The following is a 25,858-nucleotide window of genomic DNA, read 5'->3' as shown; positions in this document are numbered from 1 at the left end:
TTTTAGGAAAATCTAACATTAATATCAACTTCAAAAGGAAAAAATAAGGAATATGTTCTTCACAGGTAAAGGTGTTAAGGTGCATTTAGAACAGATACAAAGTTTTAGTTGTCTCCCAATATGGTAACAAGTTAGCAGTAGTACTTTAAAAAGAGGTTATCTTTCTTGCTTTAAGAACTGGTATTGTCCTTTTATCAGCTATTGAGATTTATATAATCCATCATGTTTCCCTTTTTGACATGACATCCAGAATAGAAATTTAGGACCAAATGTAACATTGTATCATAGTACCCACAGTAGTGTACTTGGTTAATGTATCGTCGTCCTTGCTTTTGTACTTTACATTTTCTTTTTCTATTTCACTTGTGTATAGTATGCATCTTTTATTATAAATCATCTGAAAACCTCTTGTGAAAGAGTGAAAATATAAATTATTATTGAATGAATGAATGAGTAGCTGCAACAATTATTTGAAGTAAAACCTATTTCTTTGTGAAATTACCAGTCTTGTGTCACAGTGTCTCATCCCAGGTTGGTTGGCATCTTCAGATGTCCTTATAAGACTATTCTTAGCTTTCAAGCTAAGAAAACTAGCATCCCATAAGCTGACATCTATTTTTAAAAATTTATTTGAAAACAACTGTCCATGAAGTCATTTGAAACTTAAATGTTTTCTTCTCCAGGTCTGTCATGCTAATCCATCAGAAAGGGCTCGTTTCATTCGCTGCATCTATAACTTATTACAGTCATCTAGTCCTGCTGTAAAATATGAAGCCGCTGGAACTTTAGTGACCCTCTCCAGTGCACCTACTGCAATCAAGGTACTGCTTATTTCTTTTGGTGCCAGTTAGATGATAGGTACTCTGTCTTATTGCTTATGATTTAGTGACATTGCAGTTTACTCTGTTGTTATATAGCATAACATAGCATGGAGATAACACTACAAATTTCACGAAATTATTTGATTCCTTACATAGTCTGACTTTCCTTCTTTTCTTCCTTCCTGCTTTCATACATATGTACATGGAGAGAAAGAGACAGAAAATACCAATATTTCTGGTTTTGGGGGAATGGTTCTGGTATTTTAAGCTCTCTTCCCATACTTTACATTGCAAACTAGATCTGGGAGAATGAATTCTGGAGCCTAAATGATGGATCCTAAAAAGGTTCCAGTAAGTATTTTCAGTAGTGGAATGTTATCTTTCTCTTCTTTATTATATCAGTACTGAGGAATCCCTCCTATATTCAGAGAATGAATTATTCTAGAAAGCCAGATGGTATAAATAGGAGAATTTACTGCTATAAACACCAGTACTTTAAATTTTTTAAAAACTTTTTATATTAAAATAACTTTAAACTTACAGAGAAGTTGCAAAAATAGGACAAAGTTCCCATTACCCTCCATTCAGCTTCCCATAATGTTCATGTCTTGCATAGAGATCATACAGTTCTCAAAACCAAGAAATTACAATTGGAACCATCTTGTTAGCTGAACTGTAGACTAATGCCCTTTTCCTTGCCCAGGATCCAGTCCAGGTTCCCACATTACACTTAGTTGTCATATGTTAGTCTTCGGTCTGTGACAGTTCCTCAGTCTTTCCTTGTTTTTCGAGATCTTGACACTTTTGAAGAGTATTGAATCAGTTTGTAAAATATCCCTCAATTTGAATTTGTTTCATGTTTTCTCATAATTATGGTGAGGCTATGCCTTTTGAGGGAAGAATACCACAGAAGTGATGTGCCTTTCTCAGTGTATCATAAAGGAGTACATGATGCTGATATATCTCATCACTGGTGATGTTAACCTTGATCAATTGGTTAAGGTGGTGTCTGCCAGATTTCCCCACTGTTGAGTTACAATTTTGTTTTTCGTAATTAGTAATATCATGGGAGATACTTTGAAACTGTGCATATAGTCTATTCTTAAACTTGCACCAACTAATAAGTGGATCTTTTCTACAGCAATTATTACTGTGGTATTTTAATGGTGATATTCTATTTCCCTCATTCTACATTTACTAATTGGAGTTCTTCTGCAAGGAAGAGCTGTCCCTTCTCCTTCCTCTGTCTTCTTTCTTTCTTTATGCCAGTAAGGATATTTTATTGTATGGATTATAATCCAATATTATATTACTGTCATTTGTTTTGTTGATCAAATTGTTCAGGCCATTGGGAGCTCTTTCAGGTTTGCTCCTTTGTCCTCTGCTTTTAATAACTTAGCGTCATCTTAATATTCTTGATTTTTCTGCAGTGTAATGCAGGTGTGTTAGACTTTGCACCTAAAGAAAAAGATACTCAGTAGCTATACTTTTTGGGATTGTTTATGTGCTTTTTTATGCCTTGTTCCTTAATATCCTTAATTTTTGGTTGTTAAAAAGTAATTCTGCCTGTAGCTGTCCCTTTTTAAATTTCTGATGCTTCTATTCTTTTGTAAACTTGAAAAATAATGAGATTTGTTAGAATTTAGGAGAATAGAGAGACATAATCCTCTGGGGGAAAATGTATAAACTTTTAGTGTGGGAGTAGTGAATATATTTTGGCTTCTTGGTTTTTTAAAATTTTTTTTATTTTCAGATTTTATATTAAAGATAGATGAATGTGTACTTAAATGTGGTTTTTGTTTTTTTTTTTACATAGGCTGCTGCTCAGTGTTACATTGATTTAATTATTAAGGAGAGTGACAACAATGTAAAGCTCATAGTTTTAGATCGACTGGTAGAATTAAAAGAGCATCCTGCTCATGAACGAGTGCTACAGGTAAATGTTATTTGAAAGAGAAATCTTAAAAAAATCTTTTTCAACTTGAGATCATTCCCAAGCCTTGTCGTCTTTATTAGCTTAAATATTTGGAGACTGGGCAGTTTAAATTTTGCTGAACTAAGGTATAACTCTTGAATCACCATGGCCTTTTGGGGTAATGTGTCTGCCATAGAAAATTATTTCTAATATTAATTAATATGTTATCTTTTTTCTGTTTGTACTATACTTGGTATTCTTAGTGATAGAGATATATTTGTTTTGATTTGAATGTAATTTACATTTCTTGGAAAATAATTTTATCAACTGATTGAAATAAAAACTGATTATATTCTAGAAAATTATCAGCATACCTATTTATTCTGTGAGAATAATAATTATTATAAAAATAAAGTCCCAGGACAGCTAAATTCAGTGCTAATCCTGGGTCAGAACAACCACCAAAAATTGTCTGTAAAGGACAATATTGGGAAAATTGGAGAAATGTGAATATAGACTATAAATTAGTTAATGGTATTAGTGTCAATGATAAGTTCTCTGAATTTGATAATTATATTGTGGTTATATAAGAAATTATCCTTATTACACTATAATGTTTAGGAGTAGAGAGAGTATGATAAAGTATATTTGGCAAAATATTAACAGCTGGTGAGTGTAAGTGAAGGCAATATAGGAGTTTATTTTCTAGACTTTTTATAACTTTCAAGTATGCATCTTTAAAATACTACATTTTCCTGCAAAGTGAAAATAACATTTTCACACTTAACAAAATTGGTAATAATCTCTTAATATTATCTAATACCAACTCCAAACTCAAATTTTTCCAGATGTCCCCCTAATGCCCTTTTTCGTTTGTTTCTTTGAGTTTATGGCCGTATATCATATCTGGTTGTTACGTCCCTTAAGTCTCTTATTTGAGCAGGTTTCTGTTGTTTGTTTTTAATCAATTTTAGAGAGAGGGGAGAAGACGGGGGAGAGAGAAACATCAATTTGTTGTTCCACTCATCTATGCATTCATTGGTTGCTTTCTGTATGTGCCCTGACTGGGGATCAAACCCTAAACTTTAGTGTATCGGGATGATGCTCTAACCAACTGCGCACTACCCAGCCAGGGCAAGCAGTTTCTTTTTTTCATGACACTGACTTGTTGAAGAGACCAGACCAACTGTCCTGTAAGATTCCCTTCCTCTGGATGTGTCTGGTTGCTGTCTGGTGGTGTCATTTAGCTTGTTCCTTAGACTTTTGTATTTCTTATAAACTCTTAGTTTAATCTGAAGCTTGATAGAGTAAACATTTTTAGTTTGAATGTACCTTATGTGATATTGTATACTTCATATTGCATTACATCGGGAGACCAAAAATATCTGGTTCTTCCACCATGAGTGATTTTATTATTGATCAAAGACTTAAGGTGATGATTGACAGAACCCTCTATTCTTCAGTTAAGATTTTCCTCTTGTGACCAGAATTACTAGTGTTAATTCTGGGTTTTTTGTTCTTTCTCAGGATCTGGTTATGGACATCCTAAGAGTATTGAGCACGCCAGACTTAGAAGTACGCAAGAAAACTCTGCAGTTAGCATTGGATCTTGTGTCTTCTAGGAATGTTGAAGAGGTAAAACAAAACTCTGACAGCAGTTTATAAACTGTAAGCCCAAACATGTTGTAGTTCTCACTTATTTTTACTTTGTTCTATAGCTGGTTATTGTCCTGAAGAAGGAAGTGATTAAAACAAATAATGTGTCTGAGCATGAAGATACTGACAAATATAGACAACTCCTTGTGAGAACATTGCATTCCTGTTCTGTCCGATTTCCAGATATGGCTGCAAATGTTATTCCTGTGGTATGTAGTTCTGATTACCTTTTGAAATTCTTTAAAAGAATTTTAATAATTCTAGTTATTCAGTAGTTAAATGCTAGAAATCTCAGTTGTCTGGAATTACTAAATCTCATCAGAAGGGATCTTTATGTTCACTCTTAAACCCAGAAGAATAAGGATTTTGACTTCTTTCTCTTACATTTTTATCAAATAAATAAACAGAAACATAGTGACAAAAATACCTCCACACATTATTATAATTGATGTTTGTTACAGTTACCTAAAGCAAAATTGTTCCAATAAGTATTTCTTTCAAATAGCTTTATCTCTTAAAGTTGAAGGATTCAGTTATAGGAAAAATTTCACATACCTAGAGTATTTTGTTTTCTGTCATTGTCAGGTAAATGAGGTATGCTATTATAATTTGAAATTTTGCCATTGAGCTCTGAATTTTTTTCTAAAATGATTTTACTTTTAGTTACAACTTAGGAGGATCCAGCTGATTTATTTTGAGTTGTGGATTTCTAGCTTCTGTTGTATAGGGAGTTTTGTAGTAAACTTTGCTGCACATAAAGCAGAAAAGTCATTGTGACTTTGTTTACATTAATGGTGTTTGTCTCTCAACTTACATTTTGTTATACATTTGAAAATTAATTACATGCTTTGTACATTTGTTTAACTTACTTAAACCTTACTAAAATTGCTTAAGGTTATTAAACCTTAAGTTTAAATTGTTATCCCCTTTCGTTTTTGTGCTTTTAGTTAATGGAATTTCTCAGTGACAGTAATGAAGCAGCAGCTGCTGATGTCTTGGAGTTTGTTCGTGAAGCCATTCAGCGCTTTGATAACCTCAGAATGCTTATTGTTGAGAAGATGCTTGACGTTTTTCATGCTATCAAATCCGTCAAGTAAGTTTAAAATCTGTTTAAATGTAAAGTCGAGTCAGCATTTTACTAGTATCTGTCTTTAAAGGGTCAGTTGATATGAAATATAAGGGAGGAAAAATGACAAGACAATCAAGACAAAATAAGAATGACAATAAACATTACCTTACACCCACCCGTGGTTGACCCATAACCTGTGGGGGAATTTTTTTAAATAGTTGTGGTGATTTAGCTAGATTTCTCTATCCTGATTTCCTCTAAAACATTGTGAATCCTCAAGTGACTAAGAACATATTTTTAAAGGGTATTACTTTTTGGATATCATTATTATTTATATATCCCTTTATCATTTATTGAAGTGAAGGATTGCAAATGCAACCTAAATCTGACATGTTTCCCTTCAGATAGCCTTTATTAATGAGAAAGGACTTTTGCATCCACATTTTGCTTGACTTAAAGCATCTGATGGATAGACTATAACAGACTTGCATTATATCTGCCTAGGTTGAAAAAAGGGACCATTACAAAGTTGTTTTTCTGATTGAAGATGTATTGACATTTATGGAAGTGAGAAAGATTTGCTTCCTTTGTGAGGAAAAATAATCATATCAGAGTTTTGCTTTTGGCAGCCATGATCTCTAGAATTTTTCAAGTTTCTAGAATTTTTAAAAAAGTAAATTTAATGAAAATCTTAGGGAAAAGATGACTGAAGACTTTATTTATTTTAACATTTTTAACTAGAAAATTACTGCTTTCTTTTTCTGTTTGTTATGGTTCCTTGTTCATTGTTCTGGTCAGCATCCTGCCTGTTCTTTTCAGTGACTACAAATAAGAAGTACTTTTTACATTAAAATAATAAATTTTTATAGTAGTTAGTTATAAGATAAACTTTTATCTTAACTCTGTACTAAGTGGAAGATAATACCTCTCTGGGAAACATTTTGGTATTTTTACTATTGGGTTTACAATTTTTAAAATATTCCTACTAATGATGGGTAAAAGCACGTGTTTTCCTTTTAATGCTTGTGATTTCTGGGAGAATTAAAGAAACTTGGTGTCTTTGTTATATTTCTTAAAATGTCATTCATAATCTCTTAGAACTGCAGAATCTTGTTTTCTTTCTTGAGCTTAAATTCACAAAGAAAAATTGCTTCAAGATCTGTTGACAAATCAGTGTTTCAGAAGTTGTATTCTTGTCTTAGGATTTACCGAGGAGCCTTGTGGATCCTAGGAGAATACTGTAGTACCAAGGAAGACATCCAGAGTGTAATGACTGAGGTCCGAAGGTCCCTGGGGGAGGTATGTTTTACTTGAGTAGTAAATGCTACTCTATATGGTGATTTAAAAAAATTTTTTTTTACTTTGGTACATCTGACTTTTTTTTTCATCTGACTTTTATGTGGTGATTTACTTTTATGTTTTTATCTCAGCTAAAGAACACTGAAAAATGTATTTTAATTACTCAGATAATTAAGCCTTAAGAGCTGTGGGAAATTTGGGGATTTACCCTCTGCTGCATTGAACCATAACACCTATTCTTTTATCGGTGTTATTTACTCTTCTGGGAAAGATCTTATTTGAACACAAGGTTCTGTGTTTTAAAAAAGAAAAAGACTTGTAAAACTCTGCTTTAGCCTATGTGTTCTGAAAGAAGAAAGCAAATTATAAGAACAGGTTGACTTTCCAGTATTTATGTACTAAAACTGGCAATATTTCCTCATTCAAACAGCCATATGGGCAAACAGAAAGAACATTGCTTTTTAGGACACCTGGGTTCCAGTCTTGCTTCTGCCAATGATTAGCTCTGGGACCTTGGGTTGAAGTTCCTTAACCTGACTGGACATCAGGTTTTTTATTTATAAAATAAAGGAATAGATAGATAATGATTGAATTCAGACTCTTTCAGCTCTCAAATTAGACAGTAGACTGGTATTGAGAAATACATGCATAGTAGCCATTTGTTGCTGTTTTTTAAAAGGTAATTGATGAAGTTATCTTGTACAAATAGGTTAGATTTATTTTCTTTTAGGAGGATGAAGACTCTTTTGGTTAGGGAAGGGGTGGAGGGAAAGAATAAGAGTATCTATTTGTCTGCGTCACCGTGGAAAGAATTAAGATTTGCATTTAACAGCCTCCTAAGGCTCAAAGTAGTTTAATTAATTTTCCCAAAACCATACAAGTAAGTAGCATCTAACTCCAAAGCCCCTGTTCTTCTCACTAAATTATTTTGGGAAGGAAAGAAAATTGAAAGGTCAAGTTCCAAATATCCCATTGTAGAAATGCTTTCTCTATAGAAATTATTGAATATTTAAATATGATTTTGCTTGCTATTGATATTATTACTAAATTGATATTTCCAATTGATTTTTAGATCCCAATTGTAGAGTCAGAAATAAAGAAAGAAGCTGGTGAATTAAAACCTGAAGAAGAAATAACTGTGGGGCCAGTTCAGAAACTGGTAACTGAGATGGGCACCTATGCAACTCAGAGTGCCCTTAGTAGTTCTCGACCCACCAAGAAAGAGGAAGAAAGGTAATTGGCAGCACTTGTGCTCAGCTGGCTCTACTGTTTTCATTACTCTTGTGTATAGAACAGTCAAGTGATTTCTTTTTGACCAAAATGGAAATCTTTGTCATTTAAAATACTTAAAAGGAGAAGGGTATTTAGGTTCTTCTTCTCAGGAATTATGTTGGTGGTTTTAATCCTCCGCTTTTTATAAGTGTTTTCATTGGAATAACTGTGTTCTACTTAAAATTATTCACTCATGTAGAAAATGCTAAGTTGAGGTAACTTTTAGGAAACATTTTGGAAAATTTTCTACCTCTAACTGATGGAATAAAATTGTGATGATTTCCTCATTTTACTCTCCAAATAGTGAAGAAGTTGAAAATATTGCCTAATATTTTAACGATTGCTGATTACGTGCTGGGCATTGTGTCAAGTAGTTTGCCTCATATAATCTTCACAGCAACCCATTGAGATAAAGTATATTATTGTCACAGAAGAATTTGAGGCCTGAAAAAGTTTATAACTTTACCCAAGGGGACACAATAAATAAATACTGTAGATAAGCTGGGATTTGAATGTAGCTCATTGGCTCGAGTACATACACCGCTCCCCATTTTCTCTGTATATTCAGTTGGTTCTTGTATCATTTGAAGATAGGTTTTAAAACCATGTATTTTTCTCTTTTTCTTTTTTCTTTTAGCTTCATTCTGAGAGCAAAAGAGGGAGCTAGTTGAGATCCTTATCACTGAAGAGGGGCAGTGAGAGTGTTAAATAGCCTTATTTTAGTCATTTATTGCAAAAGCTGCATGCTGCTTAGGAAGTTGGTGGGCTTCATTTTCCTTCTTGCTTTGCAGACCTCCCCTGAGAGGATTCCTTCTGGACGGAGACTTCTTTGTCGCTGCCTCCCTTGCCACAACTCTGACCAAGATTGCCTTGCGCTATGTAGCTTTGGTTCAGGAGAAGAAAAAGCAAAATGTAAGGCTACTTATTTTACATTTACCCAACAAGTGAACATTGAGCGCCTACTGTATGCATTGACCTGTGAGGGACCCACAAGTGAATGCTAAATGTCCTGTCATGAAGAGCTTGTGGTTTAATGGAGGATTATGGACACGGTAATATAATGTTATTGTAAAATTGACCAAGTAATACAGTAATAATACCTTATGCTTAGTCCAGTGGAAGAGACATAAGGGTTTATGAAGTCATTTCTGTTTGCTAGGATTAGTCAAGGCTCAGTGAAGCCTAAGCCTCTCTCCAGCGTCTTCATCCAGTCAGTCATTGCCTGTTTTATCCCAGAAATGTCTCTTAAATGTATTCCCATTTCTCCAGTTTTTAACCTTCATGATAGCCTCTGACGTTCTGACTGTATGCTCATTTAAAATAGTATGCTTCTATTTCCCCCAACCCTGCTTCCGTCCTTCGTGCTCTTGTTCTGCACTTTATTTCTACGTCATATCACCAACCCTGTGATACATTGTTCTTTTTGCCTTAAATAGTTAATTATCTTTTTTATGTGTATGCACCCTTTTTTTTATATATCATTTCTTATTTATCTGGAGTCCAGACTCAGGTAGGGAGGGGGCATACTTAGTCAATAGTAAGAAACTGAGAGTTGGGAGCAGGGAACAGGGCAAAAGGTCAAGTACCTTCCTGAGTGTCTTTTTTTTGTGTGTGTGTATATTTTTCTTTATGGTAAAATATACATAACATGAAATTTACCATTTTAACTATTTTTAAGTGTACAGTTCAGTGGCATTAAGTACATTCATGCTGTTGAGTAGCCATTACCACTGTCCATCTCCAGAACTTCTCATCATTCCAAACTAAAACTGTACCCAGTAATTCCTCCTTCCTCCTCCCCCAGCACTAGGTAACCAGTTCTACTTTCTGCGTCTATGAGTTTGCCTATTCTATATACCTCATATAAGTGGAATCATGTATTTGTCCTTTTGCAACTGGCTTATTTTGCTTAACATGATGTCTTCAAGCTTCATCTATATGGTAGCATATATCAAAATTTCCTTCCTTTTTAAGGCTATACATATAATATTCTTCTGTTTATCTGTTCACCTGTTGTAAATAGTGAATTTTCTTTTAAAGATTTTTTTAAATGAGAAAAAAGTCATATATTTACCTGCATATTTACTATGTGTGGTAGAATTGTGAATAGTTCTATTTTTGTTCATTTCTTTTTTCACATTGCTAAAATAAATCAGGAGTGAGGTAATAACTATAAGAAAAATATCACTCCTGGTTACAGCACTGAAGTACAAATCTTGTTAATATTGTGGTGGAGATAGAAACATCAAAAGATAGAGTTATGTTACCAGATATAATAATAAAATCCTTCCTTCAGAAAGTTTAATATGGCTTTTATCTGTGAAACAATTTTTTCTCTAGTGTGATCATTTTGTGTTTTATAATACTACAGTTTCGCTTAACAGTATAATGTTTTCCCAAGTTATTGTAAACCTTTCCTAATCATAATAATTATAATATTTAATAGCTGCATAACAGTCCATTAGATTTCTTCATTTATATAAGCCAACATATAATTAGACATTTTTATTTTGGATTTGAGATTTTCAAAGGGTTTTTAAAACTTTCATCATCAAAAGAGCCATTAATGAGATTTAGAGAGCCAAGTAAATTACAAGGTATATTATCTTGTTTTTATCAGCTTATTTTGATTTATGGTCAATAATTTATTTTGTAACTATGGGCCATTATTTATTTATTCAGTCCAGCCTTGTCACAATATAATCACCTATTCTTTAAATTATGTTTTTTAAAAGTCTCCAAGATTCTGTGTCTCAGGATCTAATTTGATTTCCTCTCATGGAAAGGATGTTTCAGTTCTGCAGGTTGGGAGAGAATTTGCTGACATCTGTGTAAGAGAACCAGATTTCTGGTAACATCTCTGGTTCCTAAAGTTTGCCACATTTGGTACAAGGCAGGTGGAAGTTTGGTGGTTTATCATCATACAAGCTCTCCTTCATTTATGCCTTTTCCATTGCTCTTCATTTTTTTGTATAAAGCTGAGTTTCTCTCTGGTATCATATACCTTTTGCCTGAAGAATTTGCTTCAATTTTTCTTGTAGTGCAGGTCTGTTGTCAGTGAATTCTCGATTTTTGTCTGAAAAAGGTCTATTTCTCCTCCATTTTTGAAAGAGATCTTTGTAGATATAGATTTCTGTTGAGAATTTTTTTCTTCTAGTGCCATCAGGATGTCGCTCCATTGTCTTCTTACGTTCTGATAGAAGCCACTGGCATTCTCATGCCTCTGCATGGAACATGCCCTGTTTTCTATGGCAGATTTTAGATTTTTTTCCTGTCACCGAGTTTTGTTAATGTGATTAGGATATGCCTTGGTGTAGTTTTCTTCATGTTTACTTTGCTTGTGCTTCACTGAGCTTCTTGGATGTATGGGTTTATAGCTTTCATCACATTTGGGAAATTTTCAGCCATTATTTCTTCAGCTAGTTTTTTTTCTCTTCTCTCCTTTTTCCTCTCCTCTGGTGACAGTATCCAGGCTCAAGATTATTACACTTATTCTTCTGGTTCTTTCTTAATGCCCTTGGTAGTTTTTTTAATGTATGTGTGAAAATCAATACTTAGTCAAAGACATTTTGGCACTGACGTAGAGCATGTGGCACTGACGTATGAGCATGCTACATAAGACTGAAAAGCACTTTGGATTCACGTTGTGGAAGACCTTGAATAGCAGGCTGAGTCATATGGACTTCAATATGACGGCCCAGGGAAGTCATTGAAGGTATTCCCATGTAGAGTGGAGAGATTGGTGTACAGTAAGGAGTAAGATAGCAGAGCAGCAGCGGGTGATCACACTTAATGTCTCCAATAATGGGTCAACTTGACATTATGTGCCTCCTGATGCAATACAAAAGAAACACAAAACAGCACCTGTCTGGTATCTAATCAAGAGTGGGGAGCGTTCTGTAAAACAACTGGCCTGGGCACTTATAAAAAGTCATTGTGGCTTTTAGCTCTGTTGGTTAGAGTGTCATCCTGATATGCCAGGATTGCAGGTTCGATCCCCAGTGAGGGCACATACGAGAATCAACCAATGAATGTATCAGTAAGTGGAACAACAAATCGATGTCTGTTTCTCTCTCCCCCCCGCTTCCTTCCTCTCTCTATCTAAAATCAATAAATAATTTTTGAAAAGTAATTGTGTTGGAAAACAATACAAAAAACCAGGGGACTGGGCTAGATTAAAAGGGACTAAGGAGAATAACAGCCAGGCAAAATGCATGAAGCTGATTCAGGATTTAAAAAATAATGAAAACATTTTGTGAGAATTAAGGAAGATTTATTTCAGTTTAGAGTGTACAGTAGATATATTTTGGCATTGTTACATTTCTCAGGTAAGATAATGATATTGCGGTTACATAGGAAGCTGTTCTGATTCTTAAGAGATGTATGCTGATGTACTTAAGAGGTGAAGAATCTTACTGGCATAGCTTTACCTAAAATAATAATTGTACATATACAAGTAAAATAAGAAAGCAATATGGCAAAATGTTAACTATTTGTGAAATGTATCATTCTTTTAACTTTTCTGTAATTGGAATTTTAAAAAGATAGCATTAGCATGTGAGGGAGTTAGAATAAGCCAAGAGAGTTAAAGAGCCATTGCTGTCTTTCAGTTGAGGCTTAATGAAGGTTTTAGAGGGTTGCAGCTAGCATAGAAAGGAAGAAGTAGGATACAAAAAAGATGGAGATACAAATCTAAAAGATTTGAAATCTTTATCAAGAGAAGTGAAAATTAGTTTCATTTCTTGGATTGTGAGTTAGAATAAAGTGACAGTATTGCAGTTGCAGAATCATGACAATAAATAACCCATTTTTCTACTTTTCTAGTCTTTTGTCGCTGAGGCTATGTTGCTCATGGCCACTATCCTTCACTTGGGAAAATCCTCTCTTCCTAAGAAGCCAATTACAGATGATGATGTAGATCGAATTTCCCTGTGCCTCAAGGTCTTGTCTGAGTGTTCACCTTTAATGAATGACATTTTCAATAAGGAATGCAGACAGTCCCTTTCGCACATGTTATCTGCTAAACTCGAAGAAGAGAAATTATCCCAAAAGGTAAGGTATATATGATATGATAAAGCCATCAAAGTCCTTTGTAGCTTTTTTTAAAAAAAATTTCAGCCCTAGCTGGTTTGGCTCAGTGGTTGAGTGTTGGCCCTCAGACTGAAGGGTCCCTGGTTCGATTCCGGCCAAGGACACATACCTTGGTTGCAGGCTGCATCCCTGGCCCCGGTTGGGGCACGTGCAGGATGCAACCAATCAATGTGTCTCTCTCACATCGAAGTCTCTCTCTCTCTCCCTTCCACTCTCTGTAAAGCAATAGAAAAATATCATCGGTGAAGATTAAAAATATTCAGTCTTCCTGCGAAGTCTGTCCCTGTTAAAGGCCTACAGAAAGCTTTCTTTCCATATTAAAGAAAGATGTGTTTGTTTTCTCAATGCAGAAAGAATCTGAAAAGAGGAATGTGACAGTACAGCCTGATGACCCCATTTCCTTCATGCAACTAACTGCTAAGAATGAAATGAACTGCAAGGAAGATCAGTTTCAGCTGAGTTTGCTGGCAGCGATGGGTAACACACAGAGGAAAGAGGCAGCAGATCCCCTGGCATCTAAACTTAACAAGGTAACAAAATGTCAAATATACCGGTAAGTTATTTAAATTGGCTACTTAAGAAAGTAATAATCAGGAAGTTGCTGGTCCCCCCGTTATTTAAAAGAAAAATAAGTTATACAGCATTGGTTTTTGTCAAGTCGTTGTGATTGATAGATTTGTTAAACATGATTGAAACTCAGAAGCTGATAAAGTACTTTACTATATGATAGTACTGTGAGTCAGTAGATGACTTTATAACTTGTTCCAGTTGTGTGTGCAATCCTAGTGTAATACACAGAGCTGGGGGATTCTTGGAGCTTAACTAAAGCTTTTAAAGGGCGGGGCTCTGGCCTCTTCCTCCATACCCTGCCTTCAGCTTTTCCTATGTCCTGCTGCTTTAAACAGGGCAACTCTACTTTTATATTCTTAATATATATATTGAGTTCCATATAGGATTTTATTAGGAAAACTATCCTACACTCAAAATATATAAATTTACAAATAATTGATCTAGTTTAATCCCTTGATCTGTTAGATGAGTGAACAGTCTCAAATTGATTTTGTTGTCCAAGATAAAGTTAGTTGCAGAATTGGAACTACTAGAACACTTTATCTCCTTTCAGAGTGGGAATTGATCTCAACAATATTTCAGTTACAAATTTTTAAATTTTTATTTTTAAAAATTGTGTAAAATTTATATAATATCAAATCTACCCACTTAACTGTTTTTAAGTGTACAGTTCAGTGGCATTAAGTATATTCATATTATTGTGCTACCATTATCACCATCCATCCCCAGAACTTTTTCCAACTTGCAAAACTGAAACTCTATACCCATTAAATAATAACTCCCCATTCCCTCTCCCCTCAGCCCCTGGCAACCATCAATCTATCTCTATGAATTTGACTGCTCCAGGTACTTTATATTAGTGGAATCATACAATATGTGTCCTTTTGTGACTGGCTTATTTTACTTAGCCTGATGTCTTCAAAATTCATCCATGCTGTAGCATGTTTCAGAATGTTCTTTTTAAGGCAGAGTAATATTCCATTGTGAATATATACTACATTTTGTTTACCCATTCATGTGTTAATGGACACTTGGGTTGCTTTCACCTTTTGGCTATTGTGAATAATGCTGCTATGGACATGAATTTGAAAATACCTGTTCAAGGCCTTGCTTTCATTTCTTTTGGGTTATTACCAGAAGTGGAATTGCTGGATCATGTAGTAATTCTGCTTTAATTTTCTGAGAAACCGCCATACTGTTTCACATAGCAGCTGCACTATTTTACACTCCAGCTCTCAGTACACAAGGGTTCTCCACATGCTTGCCAACACTTTTTTTTTTTAATAGTAGCCATCTTGGTGTCAATTGGTATCTAATTGTGGTTTTGATTTTAATTTCCCTAATGATTAGTGATAATTGGCTTTTTTTTTCATGTGCTTATTGGCCATTTGTATAACTGCTTTGGAGAAATGTCTATTCAAGTTCTTTGCTCATTTTTTAATCTGGTTATTTATTTGGTGTTGAGCTAAAGGAGTTCTTTATATATATTCTGGATGCAAGTCCCTCATCAGATACATGATTTGCATATATTTTTCTCCCATTCTGTGAGTTGCCTTTCTGTTACTAGTGCCCTTTGATGCATAAAAGTTTTTAATTTTGATGTAGTCCAGTTTTCCTATTTTTCCTTTTGTTGTCTGTGTTTTTGGTGACAATATTATGTTTTAAAACTGCTGTGTTTTGGATTTTTTTAAAAAATTTGAGGGAAACACTTAAAATTTTATCTTGATGAAATTACAAGCGTTTCTTGCAATAAAGTCTATTTAGTTTCTGAGCTTAGGTAGCAGGGACTGCCACATGATCTGAATTTTATTGGGTTCTTGAGTTTTGGAGAACACCTAATGAGTTTAGATGCTGAGAAATTTAACTGAAATGTATCCAAATCTGTTTTCTAAGTTGGATGTTTAATGTATTTGCTAGACATATTTAATGTCTTTCTACTGCTGACATATAAACTCTAGTACTTGTTATTTCTAATGCCCCCGTTTTAATTTACCATGTCTCCATTACAAAATCATTTTATTATACCTGTTTCAAAATTACTTGTCTAATTTAAGCACATCTGTTAATTCCCTAACAGACTTAGTCATTTAGCTGGGATATGTTTGGCTAAATTGTCTCTGTCATTTGATTATCTCCTTATTTTTGTTTGACAGGTCACCCAATTGACAGGTTTCTCAGATCCTGTATACGCAGAAGCTTATGTTCACGTCAACCAGTATGATATCGTCCTGGATGTGCTTGTCGTGAACCAAACGAGTGATACTCTACAGAACTGCACGTTGGAGTTAGCTACTCTAGGTGAGGCAATTTACCATAAAGCAAAGATATTTATAGTAAGTCTTTGTGACACATTATTAAGGGATGTGCACAAGTTTAGTATAAGAATTCTCTTGAACCCTTTGTGACATTTTAATTAAGGCTTAGTTTTACATTTAGCATTTAGTCTTCAGCTGCAGTTTTCTGAACCTCTGTGGTACTTGCTTATGCTTATGCTGTTAGTACATCCAAATAGGTTTATTCACTGAGCTCGGTCACAAATATTGTTTTTTCTAGATATAAATAAGAGCTGTTTAAGTTACAGATTTACCAAGTAGCTCACTTAGTTAAATTTTTAATTTCCTTAGTACAGAACTAGGTATTTTCTGAGCCTATAACCACGTGTGGCCAGAGTAATATTATCATATTTAGCAATGTGAGATGTCTTGTTTTGCTAATTAAAGACACATGAATCAGACTTTGTCCACTTCTACTTCTGGCTTTGAAGTTGGGAAATATAAACTGTGTACAGGAACAGTGCAGTGCCCTTAGAAAATTCCATATAGCTTAAACAAGAGTTAAAGGACTTTAAGCTATTAGGAGAAAATATACTTTTGTCCTCAGCGTAGTTTGATGTCTATGTAAAGAACTGTGTTTCTAAGAATTTACATATCTCTGCAGTTTTATCTTTCTTTGTAATGGAGTTTATAGTATATGACTTATGCTTTTTGAGAAGTTGTATTCATTCATTGAAATAAAATGGTATGCCCACAGTGTTCTCTCTCTCTCTCTCACGCGCACGCGTGCACACACACACACACACACACACACACACACATGAATTAAATATAGAGTTCTTTTGAGAAGCCTGTTCACCTTTTAAAAGAAAATGTGCATATTGATATGAATAACATGAAATGATTTTTTTATTTTGTCCTCATAATATTTGAGTCATAACCCTTCTCTTATTTCTTTGCTAGAAACTATTAAGCTGCATACATTTTAAGGTTTTATGATTTGAGAGGTTTATATATATGTCTTTATAACTATTGTCTAAATTTTTTTCAGGGGATCTGAAACTTGTGGAAAAGCCATCTCCTTTGACTCTTGCTCCTCATGATTTTGCAAATATTAAAGCTAATGTCAAAGTAGCATCAACAGAAAATGGAATAATATTTGGTAACATAGGTAAGGGATTATTTTATAGTATGTGGTGTTTGAATATTTTTATTAAAGAATTTCTATAATGAGTAGCTGTGTGACATTTCTTGAGGACAGAACCTGAATTCATTCATGCATTAATTTGTGGAGCACCTGCTGAGGCACTAAGCACTGTACTATGTTTTGGTTATACAGAAATGAGCCACATAGAGTCACTCTCCTCAAGAAACTGTCAAGCAGAAAGAGGAGATAAATAAATATATAATTACAATGCAATGTGACAAGAGCTAGTTTATATACCATGTGCTTTGGGGTCATAGAGGAAGATGCTAACAGTATGGAAGGTTTTATAAATGTTGAGGGTATGTTATCAAAGGATAACATTTGAACTCAGTCTAAAACTGCATAGGCATTTTGTTGCCAATTCACCAAGGGACTACCTTTTCCAGAGGCATTCAGTCAATAACCTTTTCTCTCTTTTTTATGTTGGCAATTTCTGTGGTAGGGTGGGGCCTATCATGGCGAGGAAAAAAAGAACTCTGTCCTCAGCTTATGGTCGAGTAAAGGAAAGCAGATATGTAAAATAGATAAGTGCAATACATAGTGGTAACTTAAGAAAGAAGCCTGTTGGAGTCTATGAAGCGGTTAGGTCATTTTTCTCAGAACTAGTGGGGAAAGGTTTTGTGGAAGAGCTAATTCTTAAGTAGGGTTCTAAAAGGTCAGTAAGTGTTCTACAGATAGACAGGGATTCAGCTGGAACAAAGGCAGATATATACCTGGAGTTTATAGGAGGCTGGAGGGTGGTGGTAGAAAAAAATGAATTTAGGAAAGTTAGTGGGAGCTGTATTTTACTTGCCATGCTAAGGATTTTGTACATTATCTTGCATATAAACGGGGATACATTAAGGAATGATAAGTGAGTGAATTACATGATTAAATATTTCTGTGACAGCACTATAGAAGAATGATTGGGAGAGGCAGGACAATTAACTAGTATCCTATTGCAGCAGCACTGGTGGGACATGTCAGAGAGCTTAAACCAACTCAGTAGTGGGTGAGGTGGAGAGAAGGGCAAATATAGTGGAGACTTAGGAAATAGAATGGCCAGGACATGGTTACTCATTGAAGAGGAAGTGCCTAGAGTAACCCTCAGGTTTCTTTCTTTCTTTCTTTCTTTCTTTCTTTCTTTCTTTCTTTCTTTCTTTCTTTCTTTCTTTCTTTCTTTCTTTCTTTCTTTCTTTCTTTCTTTCTTTCTCTCTCTCTCTCTCTCTCTCTCTCTCTCTCTCTCTCTCTCTCTCTCTCTTTCTTTCTTCTTTTTTGAGTTTTCAAATAGATTTTTATTCTACCATTGGAGGTTAATTTTCTGTTCAAAAATCCAAGGGCCATGTTTCACAGATACAACTGAAAGGAAGGGAGGAGACACAAATGAAGGAAGACCACTAGACCACCAAAAGGCTCAGGGATAACTTACACTTCAATTCCTTTTTTTTTAATACTTCAATTTCTTTTTTTTAAAAAAAATGTTTTTATTGATTTTTAGAGAGAGAGGAAGGGAGAGGGATAGAGAGATTGAAGCATTGATGAGAGAGAGAAACATCATCGATCAACTGCCTCCTGCAGGCCCCCTGTTGAGGATTGAGCCTGCAACTGGACATGTGCCCTGACTGGGAATTGAACTGTGATCTCTTGGATCCTAGGTCAGTGCTCAACTGCTGAGTCACACCGGCCGGGCCATACTTCAGTTTCTTGATTGGGTTTATTGGGTCGATGTTCATGTCAATTACTAGAACAGGGAATATAGGAGAGAAGAACAAATTTGAGAGAGAGGATAATTTAAATCTTGAGCAGATTGAGTAACAGTGTCTGAAGACATCCAGGGCCAGTTTGATATGAGTGCTGGAACTTGGACCAGAGGTAAATATTTGTTTAAAAGCCTTAGAACTGGCTCCACCAGGCGTGGCTTAGGGATTGAGCGTCGACCTAGGATCCAGGAGATCGCAGTTTGATTCCTGGTCAGGGCACATGCCTGGGTTGCCGTCTCGATCCCCAGTTGGAGGCATGCAGGAGGCAGCCGATCAATGACAGCTCTCTCATCATTCATGTTTCTCTCTCTCTCTCTCTCTCCCCCTTCCTCTCTCTGAAATCAGTAAAGATATATTTAAACAAAAAAAAGCCATAGAACTGTAGGAAATCACTCAGTGGGACTTAAAAATAAGAAGAGGAGAAATTTGAAAAACAAATCCAAGAGAACAGCAATATTAAAAGCCTAGTTTGAGGAGGGGAAGCCTACAAAGGCATCTGAAGTGTGGTAAGAGAAGTAAGAAAAAATTTTCAAGAAGTTATATGAAGCTGCAGAGGACTAACATGAAGTGTAAAAGAAGGGTCCTTTGGATTTGACCATAAATGATATTTAAACATTTCTCGTCCATGTCTTGGGCAATGGTGATGAGTTGAAGACTAAATAGAAGATGGAGAAATAAAGATAATGAGTGTAGACTATTCTGAGTGTAGGACCTTGGTTTTGATGAGAATGAGAGAGAGCAGTAGCCAGAATAGAAATCAAGGATAAGGGGGGATTTATTTTTTTAGGATGAGAGAGCTTGAGTATGTTTATAGGCTGGTTATAAGGGAAGAAAGAATATAAAGGCAAAGACATAGAGTGAAAGAGGTAATGATGTAGAGAGGTCTTGAACCAGAGCAGGGATCACAGATGGCAGGACGTATTAACTTTGAAGAGAATAGTCAGCACTTCTCTGATATAAAGACAAGCAGGTAAGAGTGGATTCAGAGAAAGGTACATTTATTTTTAGAAATGGGGCTGAAAATTAAAGGAACTTATTCTTGGTAACATCAGTTTTCTCTGAAAGTAGATAAGGTGGGAGAATGTCAAGAGATGAGGCTAGTAGGAGGAAAGGATTATGACTTTCTACTACGGAAGAGACAGTCATAGGAGCATATAATGTATCATTAAGTACTATGGCTCAGCAATATTCATTCAGAAACATTAATTAAGCACCTACTATGGGAACACTGCTACTTGTGTATTCTCCTGGTGTGCCTAACACACAGCAGCTGAGTTTGAGTCCTGGCCCCCACCACTTACTTATTCTGTGACCTTGAGCAATTAACTTCTCTTTGGTTTTGTTTCCTCATCTATAATGTGGAAAATAATACTATAACATAGGATTGATGTGAATATTAAGCAGGTAATATTTGTAAAGCATTTAGAATAGAGCAATGTATAATAAGCATTCTATAAATAATTGCTTATACCATAATTATTATTTGGAAATACTAAAACTTTTAAAATTAAAGTTTGCCTCATGATTGGGGATTGTTTTGTGTATGTTTATTGCAGTTTATGATGTCTCTGGAGCAGCAAGTGACAGAAATTGTGTAGTCCTCAGTGATATTCACATTGACATCATGGACTATATCCAGCCTGCAACATGCACTGATGCTGAATTCCGTCAGATGTGGGCCGAATTTGAATGGGAAAACAAAGTTAGTCCTTGGGAGATTTGCTTGAACTCCTTATCTTTGTTTCTTTTTAGCTAGTGTTCAGGAATTGTCCTATAAAATTAATCCCATTAAAAAGTGTCAGATGTGAAAAGAAAAATCTTTCAATATCTGTTGTTGCAAATTAACCTTAATTGAAAGTCATGCAAATTAGTTTGGTAAGTTGCTGTTGTAAATTGTTGAGAGTAGCAGTTCTATAATTAATCTGATTGATTGATCTGCATAGACAGTATTTCATTTCTTATATGTATAAATAATAAGTTATCATTGAATCCAGTTTCCAAAAGAGGCTTTGCAAAGTCAGTGGCTTTGTGCAACTATCTTTGGGCCTTGATTTTTATTAGAAATATTTTATATGCAGTATGTTGATCTTCTCTGAAGTAACCTGTATCTGGAAGTTCTAATATCATCTTGCAGTTTGTTGGATTTCGTACATAACATTTACTTTTTTGTTGTCTATCCTTCCCACTAAATACTTGAAAGAATGTTCTCATGTGACATATGAGTGATTGTTTCTCAACCCCAAAGTTAGAAATCTACAACTTCCTTATTGTAAGAATTATAATCTCCTTGACTTTTTTCTCCCTCTGTACAGGTGACAGTTAACACAAATATAATTGATTTAAATGACTATTTACAACACATATTAAAGTCCACCAATATGAAATGCCTCACTCCAGAGAAGGTAAGATTTGACTGAGACCTTCTGAAATCCAGTAGCGAGTAGTATGGTAGATTCCTGGCTTTCTCGTATATTTTTGTTATTATTCAGCATGAGAAAAGCGTGTCATTCTGGACTAGCTAAAAGAACTTATGCTGTAGAACATACGAATCAGCTTACCTCTCTCTATTGGAATGTATCAGCTGGCTTGTTCCTAGTGCAGCGACCCAGTTGAATACTCAAATTAGTTTTTCTTTTCAGTCTTCTCCCTTTTAGCTACAGGCTTATTCCAAAATAGTTTCTGATACTCGATTAGAAAGTGTTCATGGTATCTCCTGTTGGCTCTGCTTGTGGGTCAGAATATATCTGTTTAAATATAGAATTGTCGATACTGTGCTTATCTGCTATGTTTGTGTATGTATGAGAAAAGACTAGAAAGAAAAAAATGAAGCTGAGGAATATCTAAGGAATATCTACTAATGTTATAATATTAATTTTATCAGTAAAAGAATGTCTGCTGCCAGATAAGCAGGTTTTAATTCATACACCCCTGAGTCCAACAGATATTCAAACAAATATTATATGCCCAATACTCTGGGAGCTTTTGGATATGTGCTAGTAAAATTAAAATAAGTGTTTTCCAGCCCGGCTGGGCGTGGCTCAGCAGTTGCACTTCGACCTAGGATCCAGGTGATCGGGGTTCGATTCCCAGTCAGGGCACATGCCCGGGTTGCGGGCTCAATCCCCAGTCGGGGGCATGCAGGAGGCAGCTTATCAATGACTCTCTCATCATTGATGTTTCTGTCTCTCTCTCTCCCTCTCCTTTCCTCTCTCTGAAATCAATAAAGATATATTTAAAAAAATAAAATAAGTCTCTTCCTTCGTGGAGCTTAAGGCCTGATGTGGGAGGCAAATAGCTGTAAGTAAACAGAGGATGTATAAATACAAATTGGGATAAGTGCTATATCTTTAAAGTCAGATTTATGTAGACATGGTAAAAGTCACCCTGTTTATGTGTGTAGTTCCATGAGTTTTGACACATTCATACAGTCATGTAATCACCACCACATGATAACTACTATTTTAAGTTTTAATTTATCTATGCTCTTTGGTCTTGCTCGTGTGTAAATTCTCTAGTAACAATAAAGTATTGAATTTATCACAAATTTCTTCCAGGCACTTTCTGGTTACTGTGGCTTTATGGCAGCCAACCTCTATGCTCGTTCCATATTTGGAGAAGATGCACTTGCAAATGTCAGCATTGAGAAACCTATTCAACAGGGACCAGAGGCCCCTGTTACTGGCCACATAAGAATTCGTGCAAAGAGTCAGGTAACAATTGCTTTTTTTGAGATCATCTCTGAATTGAACAAAAGGAGGAAGAATTTAAGTCTTATTTCTCTATGTAGTATCCTCTGTCATACTAGTATGTTGTGCATTAGGTGCAAATATACAATAAATGCATTCTCTGAATAGAGATACAACTTCTCTTTTATTAAAATGACTCACCTTTTGGGCTTTTCATTCTGGATATTTGCTTAAAACCAGATTGATTCCCATAGGGTATTTGTTAAATGGGTTCTTTAGAATTTTTGAAGTCTAAGCTACAAATCTAATGATTATTTGTAAATGTTGCACTAAAAGTACTTGATAACCAAGTAAGGGTTTGGTGAGTCTGATTTGTACATCCTTGGTTTCATTGTTGAATGGGGGATTGGTTAAGATAGATTTATGTACTAGTTTTACATAGCTTCAATAATTATAAACATTTTCATTCTTGTTTACAGGGAATGGCCTTAAGTCTTGGAGATAAAATCAACTTGTCTCAGAAGAAAAATAGTATATAAGAATAAATAAAAAGTCCTTGCAGCTTTACAGTTAAAATTTAGGTATGGGCTTATTGGACTCCAACATCTTTTGTACTTTCATGCTTTATGTTATATAGAATCTGAGTTCATGCTGAGTGCATTCCAGCCAATAATTTATAGCCTTTCCCTTAAATCAAGATTGAGTTTAAAATTATAGTTTGTCTTTTGTCTTAACAGTTATGAATGCTGTCTTCAAAGTATATAATGTTCTCACATGTACCAAGACCATTTTCACAGTACAATAAACAGATCTATTCCTAAATCTTTTGTTATTTTATAAATAAATGTATAATTACATAACTTTAGTTATATTGCAGTGTATTTTTTTTAGTTGGGTTATAGATTTCTATTATAAATTTAAATTACTTTGAGTTGTGTATATATGAACTTTGTTAAGATAATTTACAAACCCAGTGATATGAAATGAGTCAGGTCTTGATTTACTTGATTGATTTTTACTTAATATTTCAACTTCAATATCTCTAAAAATTCCTTATTGTATTTTAAAGGACTTTTCTCTGGAATTTAGCTCCAGGAAGAAAGTATCAAATAACTTGAGGAAGCAGACCCATCTTTAGTTTAAAAGAGTATTATGAACTCTGACTGAAATAAACATACTATTCTAATTATCCTGAATCGTAGTGAAAAATAGATAACCCAAAATAGATTTTATTCATTCATTTTTAGCTTTGGGTGTTTTGAAATATTTATTAGGAATTAAATTGATTCCAGCCAGTTACTGAAGCTGCATTAGGAAAATGCAGCTCCAGAGGGTGCAAAAAACTGCTCTCCCCAGCTTACTCCTCCCCTTTTCCTCACTTTACCCTAAGGTAGGCATCGTTGCCTCCCAATATTATTCCAAATGCTTTTCTGAGCAGAATTCCAAACCATTATACTTTGTCTTCCAGTTAGGCTCAGGCTACCTTCACGATGAGTTCATAGATAAGGTCTGTGAAGGCGTGAAAGCAGCATCTTCTGCTTCAGCACTTGAGTGAGAATGGAATGATTTGTTTGGATTGAAAAGGAAATTAATACTTTGTATGATGTCATAAACTTTGAAGCTGCTGCTTATTTAATCAGAAAGAACCAGAGGATTACCAGGCATTTGAGATTCCAGAGCTTTGAAATCTCAAAGCGAAGTCAGTGGCTACCCAATGAAAGATACTTGGAATGCAGGATGAGTGTCAGTTTGATGCATTGAGTCCAGCTCTGGAGGTTTGTGATGAAAGCAGAGAAACTGATATAACTTTGTTTGGATTAGGTCATTTCCCAAAGTATGTTCCATTGAACATTCACTTTCTTGATGTCCTTAGACCTGGGAGAAAAAGGATTCCATAGGCAAATAAGTTTGCGAAAAGCTTTGTACTGTGCTGGACTGGGGATTCACTACGCACATTAAAAATTCAGGAAAGAGGAAGAGGGCAGTTTAGTTTGGTTTAATCTGTCATATCTTAATCTTACTTGACCGGGGAATGCTTTTTTCATAGAATACCTCTTGACAATATGTAGGACAGGAGAAGTGACTCACCGTGTTAAGGATTTTCGTTTTGTATTCATAATCCTATTGCATTTAAGATCTCAAGAAATTATGCCTCTATGTCCTAAAATATGTCTGTGTTGCTAAAGCTCAGAAAATTGCCTGCCTAACATAGGCCATTTTTGTTGGGATCGAATTGGCACACTTTGCCATTTTCTTACATTCAGCAATAAGGAGAACAGAGAAAGCAGTTGTTAGATATCTATACTACAGTAAGCTATTTACTTCATCAGCATTTATTAGCTTTGTGCATTTAGTGTAAACGGAATTGGATAGCAGTGCTCTTTAGAGAAAGCTGTTTACACTGTGCTCTCTTAATTAGGATATAATATACTTTTGAAGGTTGTAGCTGCTCACATTAGACGATATCATATAATTAGGACCATAATGTCTGGTAAGAGAATAAACATAGTATCTGACACCAAGTGAGGAAATAATATATAAATGTAATGAGTGAATTTATGTGTGTTAGGAGAATTAAATGGCCCCTGTATTTTGCTGTCATGACACTAGAGGGAGCTCTATGCAGTTATTTTTATTTTGGGATTAGAAGTGACGAGTTTAAAGTTGTAAGAAGAAAAAACAAGGTAATTTTTTTATTAGCTAGGTTAACATTAGTGATACTTTGCTAGCTATAAGAAACTTTTCTCTGTGATTTATAAATAACAAAGGAGACAAAAGGACTCATTTCAGGATTTCTAAAAGCAAGAGAATCAAAATATTTTTAGAAACTCGGTATCAGATGTGACATATCTGTGTATGTACTGGGTAAAGTAAGTAGTTTTACTGGTGACTTTTCTTCCATACTGGTAAATGTTCTTAGCTAATAATTTATAGCCTTCCCCTTAAATCAAGATTCAGTTTAAAAATTACAATTTTAAAAAATAATTAAATTATAGTTTTCCTTTTGTCTTAACAGTTCTGAATGCTCTTCTCAAAGTAGAATCAGGCATATCAGCGCCCTGCCTACTGCCCTCGCCCAGACTCTTAGTACCTCATCAGCGTTCTCTGTCTCCCTCTCTGAGCTCTACTCTTAACCCCCAGGATTTCAGGAGCTTAAAGAGTTAACTAGGTATGTGCAGAAATTCAGTTTAGAATTAAAAAAAAGCATGAAGTGCCTTTCTGCCACTTTCTTGCTGTGTGGTCTTAGACAGTGGTAAATA

At 35.0% G+C, this 25,858-nt stretch overlaps 1 protein-coding gene across 2 annotated transcripts in view; it reads left to right on the top strand.

The window, feature by feature from the left end:
• The window catches only part of COPB1 (COPI coat complex subunit beta 1), a 32,539-nt gene extending 9,076 nt beyond the window's left edge, over positions 1-23,463 (top strand). For both annotated transcript variants that reach the window (XM_081155000.1, XM_081155001.1), the window contains exons 7-22: positions 684-821; positions 2,638-2,757; positions 4,264-4,371; positions 4,455-4,601; positions 5,340-5,485; positions 6,664-6,760; positions 7,833-7,993; positions 8,824-8,944; positions 12,857-13,084; positions 13,474-13,653; positions 15,847-15,991; positions 17,018-17,137; positions 20,469-20,614; positions 21,225-21,314; positions 22,467-22,622; positions 23,078-23,463. In XM_081155000.1, the coding sequence (XP_081011126.1) occupies positions 684-821; positions 2,638-2,757; positions 4,264-4,371; positions 4,455-4,601; positions 5,340-5,485; positions 6,664-6,760; positions 7,833-7,993; positions 8,824-8,944; positions 12,857-13,084; positions 13,474-13,653; positions 15,847-15,991; positions 17,018-17,137; positions 20,469-20,614; positions 21,225-21,314; positions 22,467-22,622; positions 23,078-23,137 (2,163 nt within the window). In that variant the 3' untranslated portion in view covers positions 23,138-23,463. The remainder of the gene's footprint in view (positions 1-683; positions 822-2,637; positions 2,758-4,263; positions 4,372-4,454; positions 4,602-5,339; positions 5,486-6,663; positions 6,761-7,832; positions 7,994-8,823; positions 8,945-12,856; positions 13,085-13,473; positions 13,654-15,846; positions 15,992-17,017; positions 17,138-20,468; positions 20,615-21,224; positions 21,315-22,466; positions 22,623-23,077) is intronic.
• Positions 23,464-25,858: the final 2,395 nt, after the last annotated feature.

Source organism: Miniopterus schreibersii (genome assembly GCF_964146895.1).
Source record: "Miniopterus schreibersii genome assembly, chromosome: 12".
In the NCBI taxonomy this organism is placed as follows: domain Eukaryota; kingdom Metazoa; phylum Chordata; class Mammalia; order Chiroptera; family Miniopteridae; genus Miniopterus; species Miniopterus schreibersii.
Note: the sequence above shows the minus strand (reverse complement) of the source record. Positions and strands in the feature narration are given on the sequence as shown.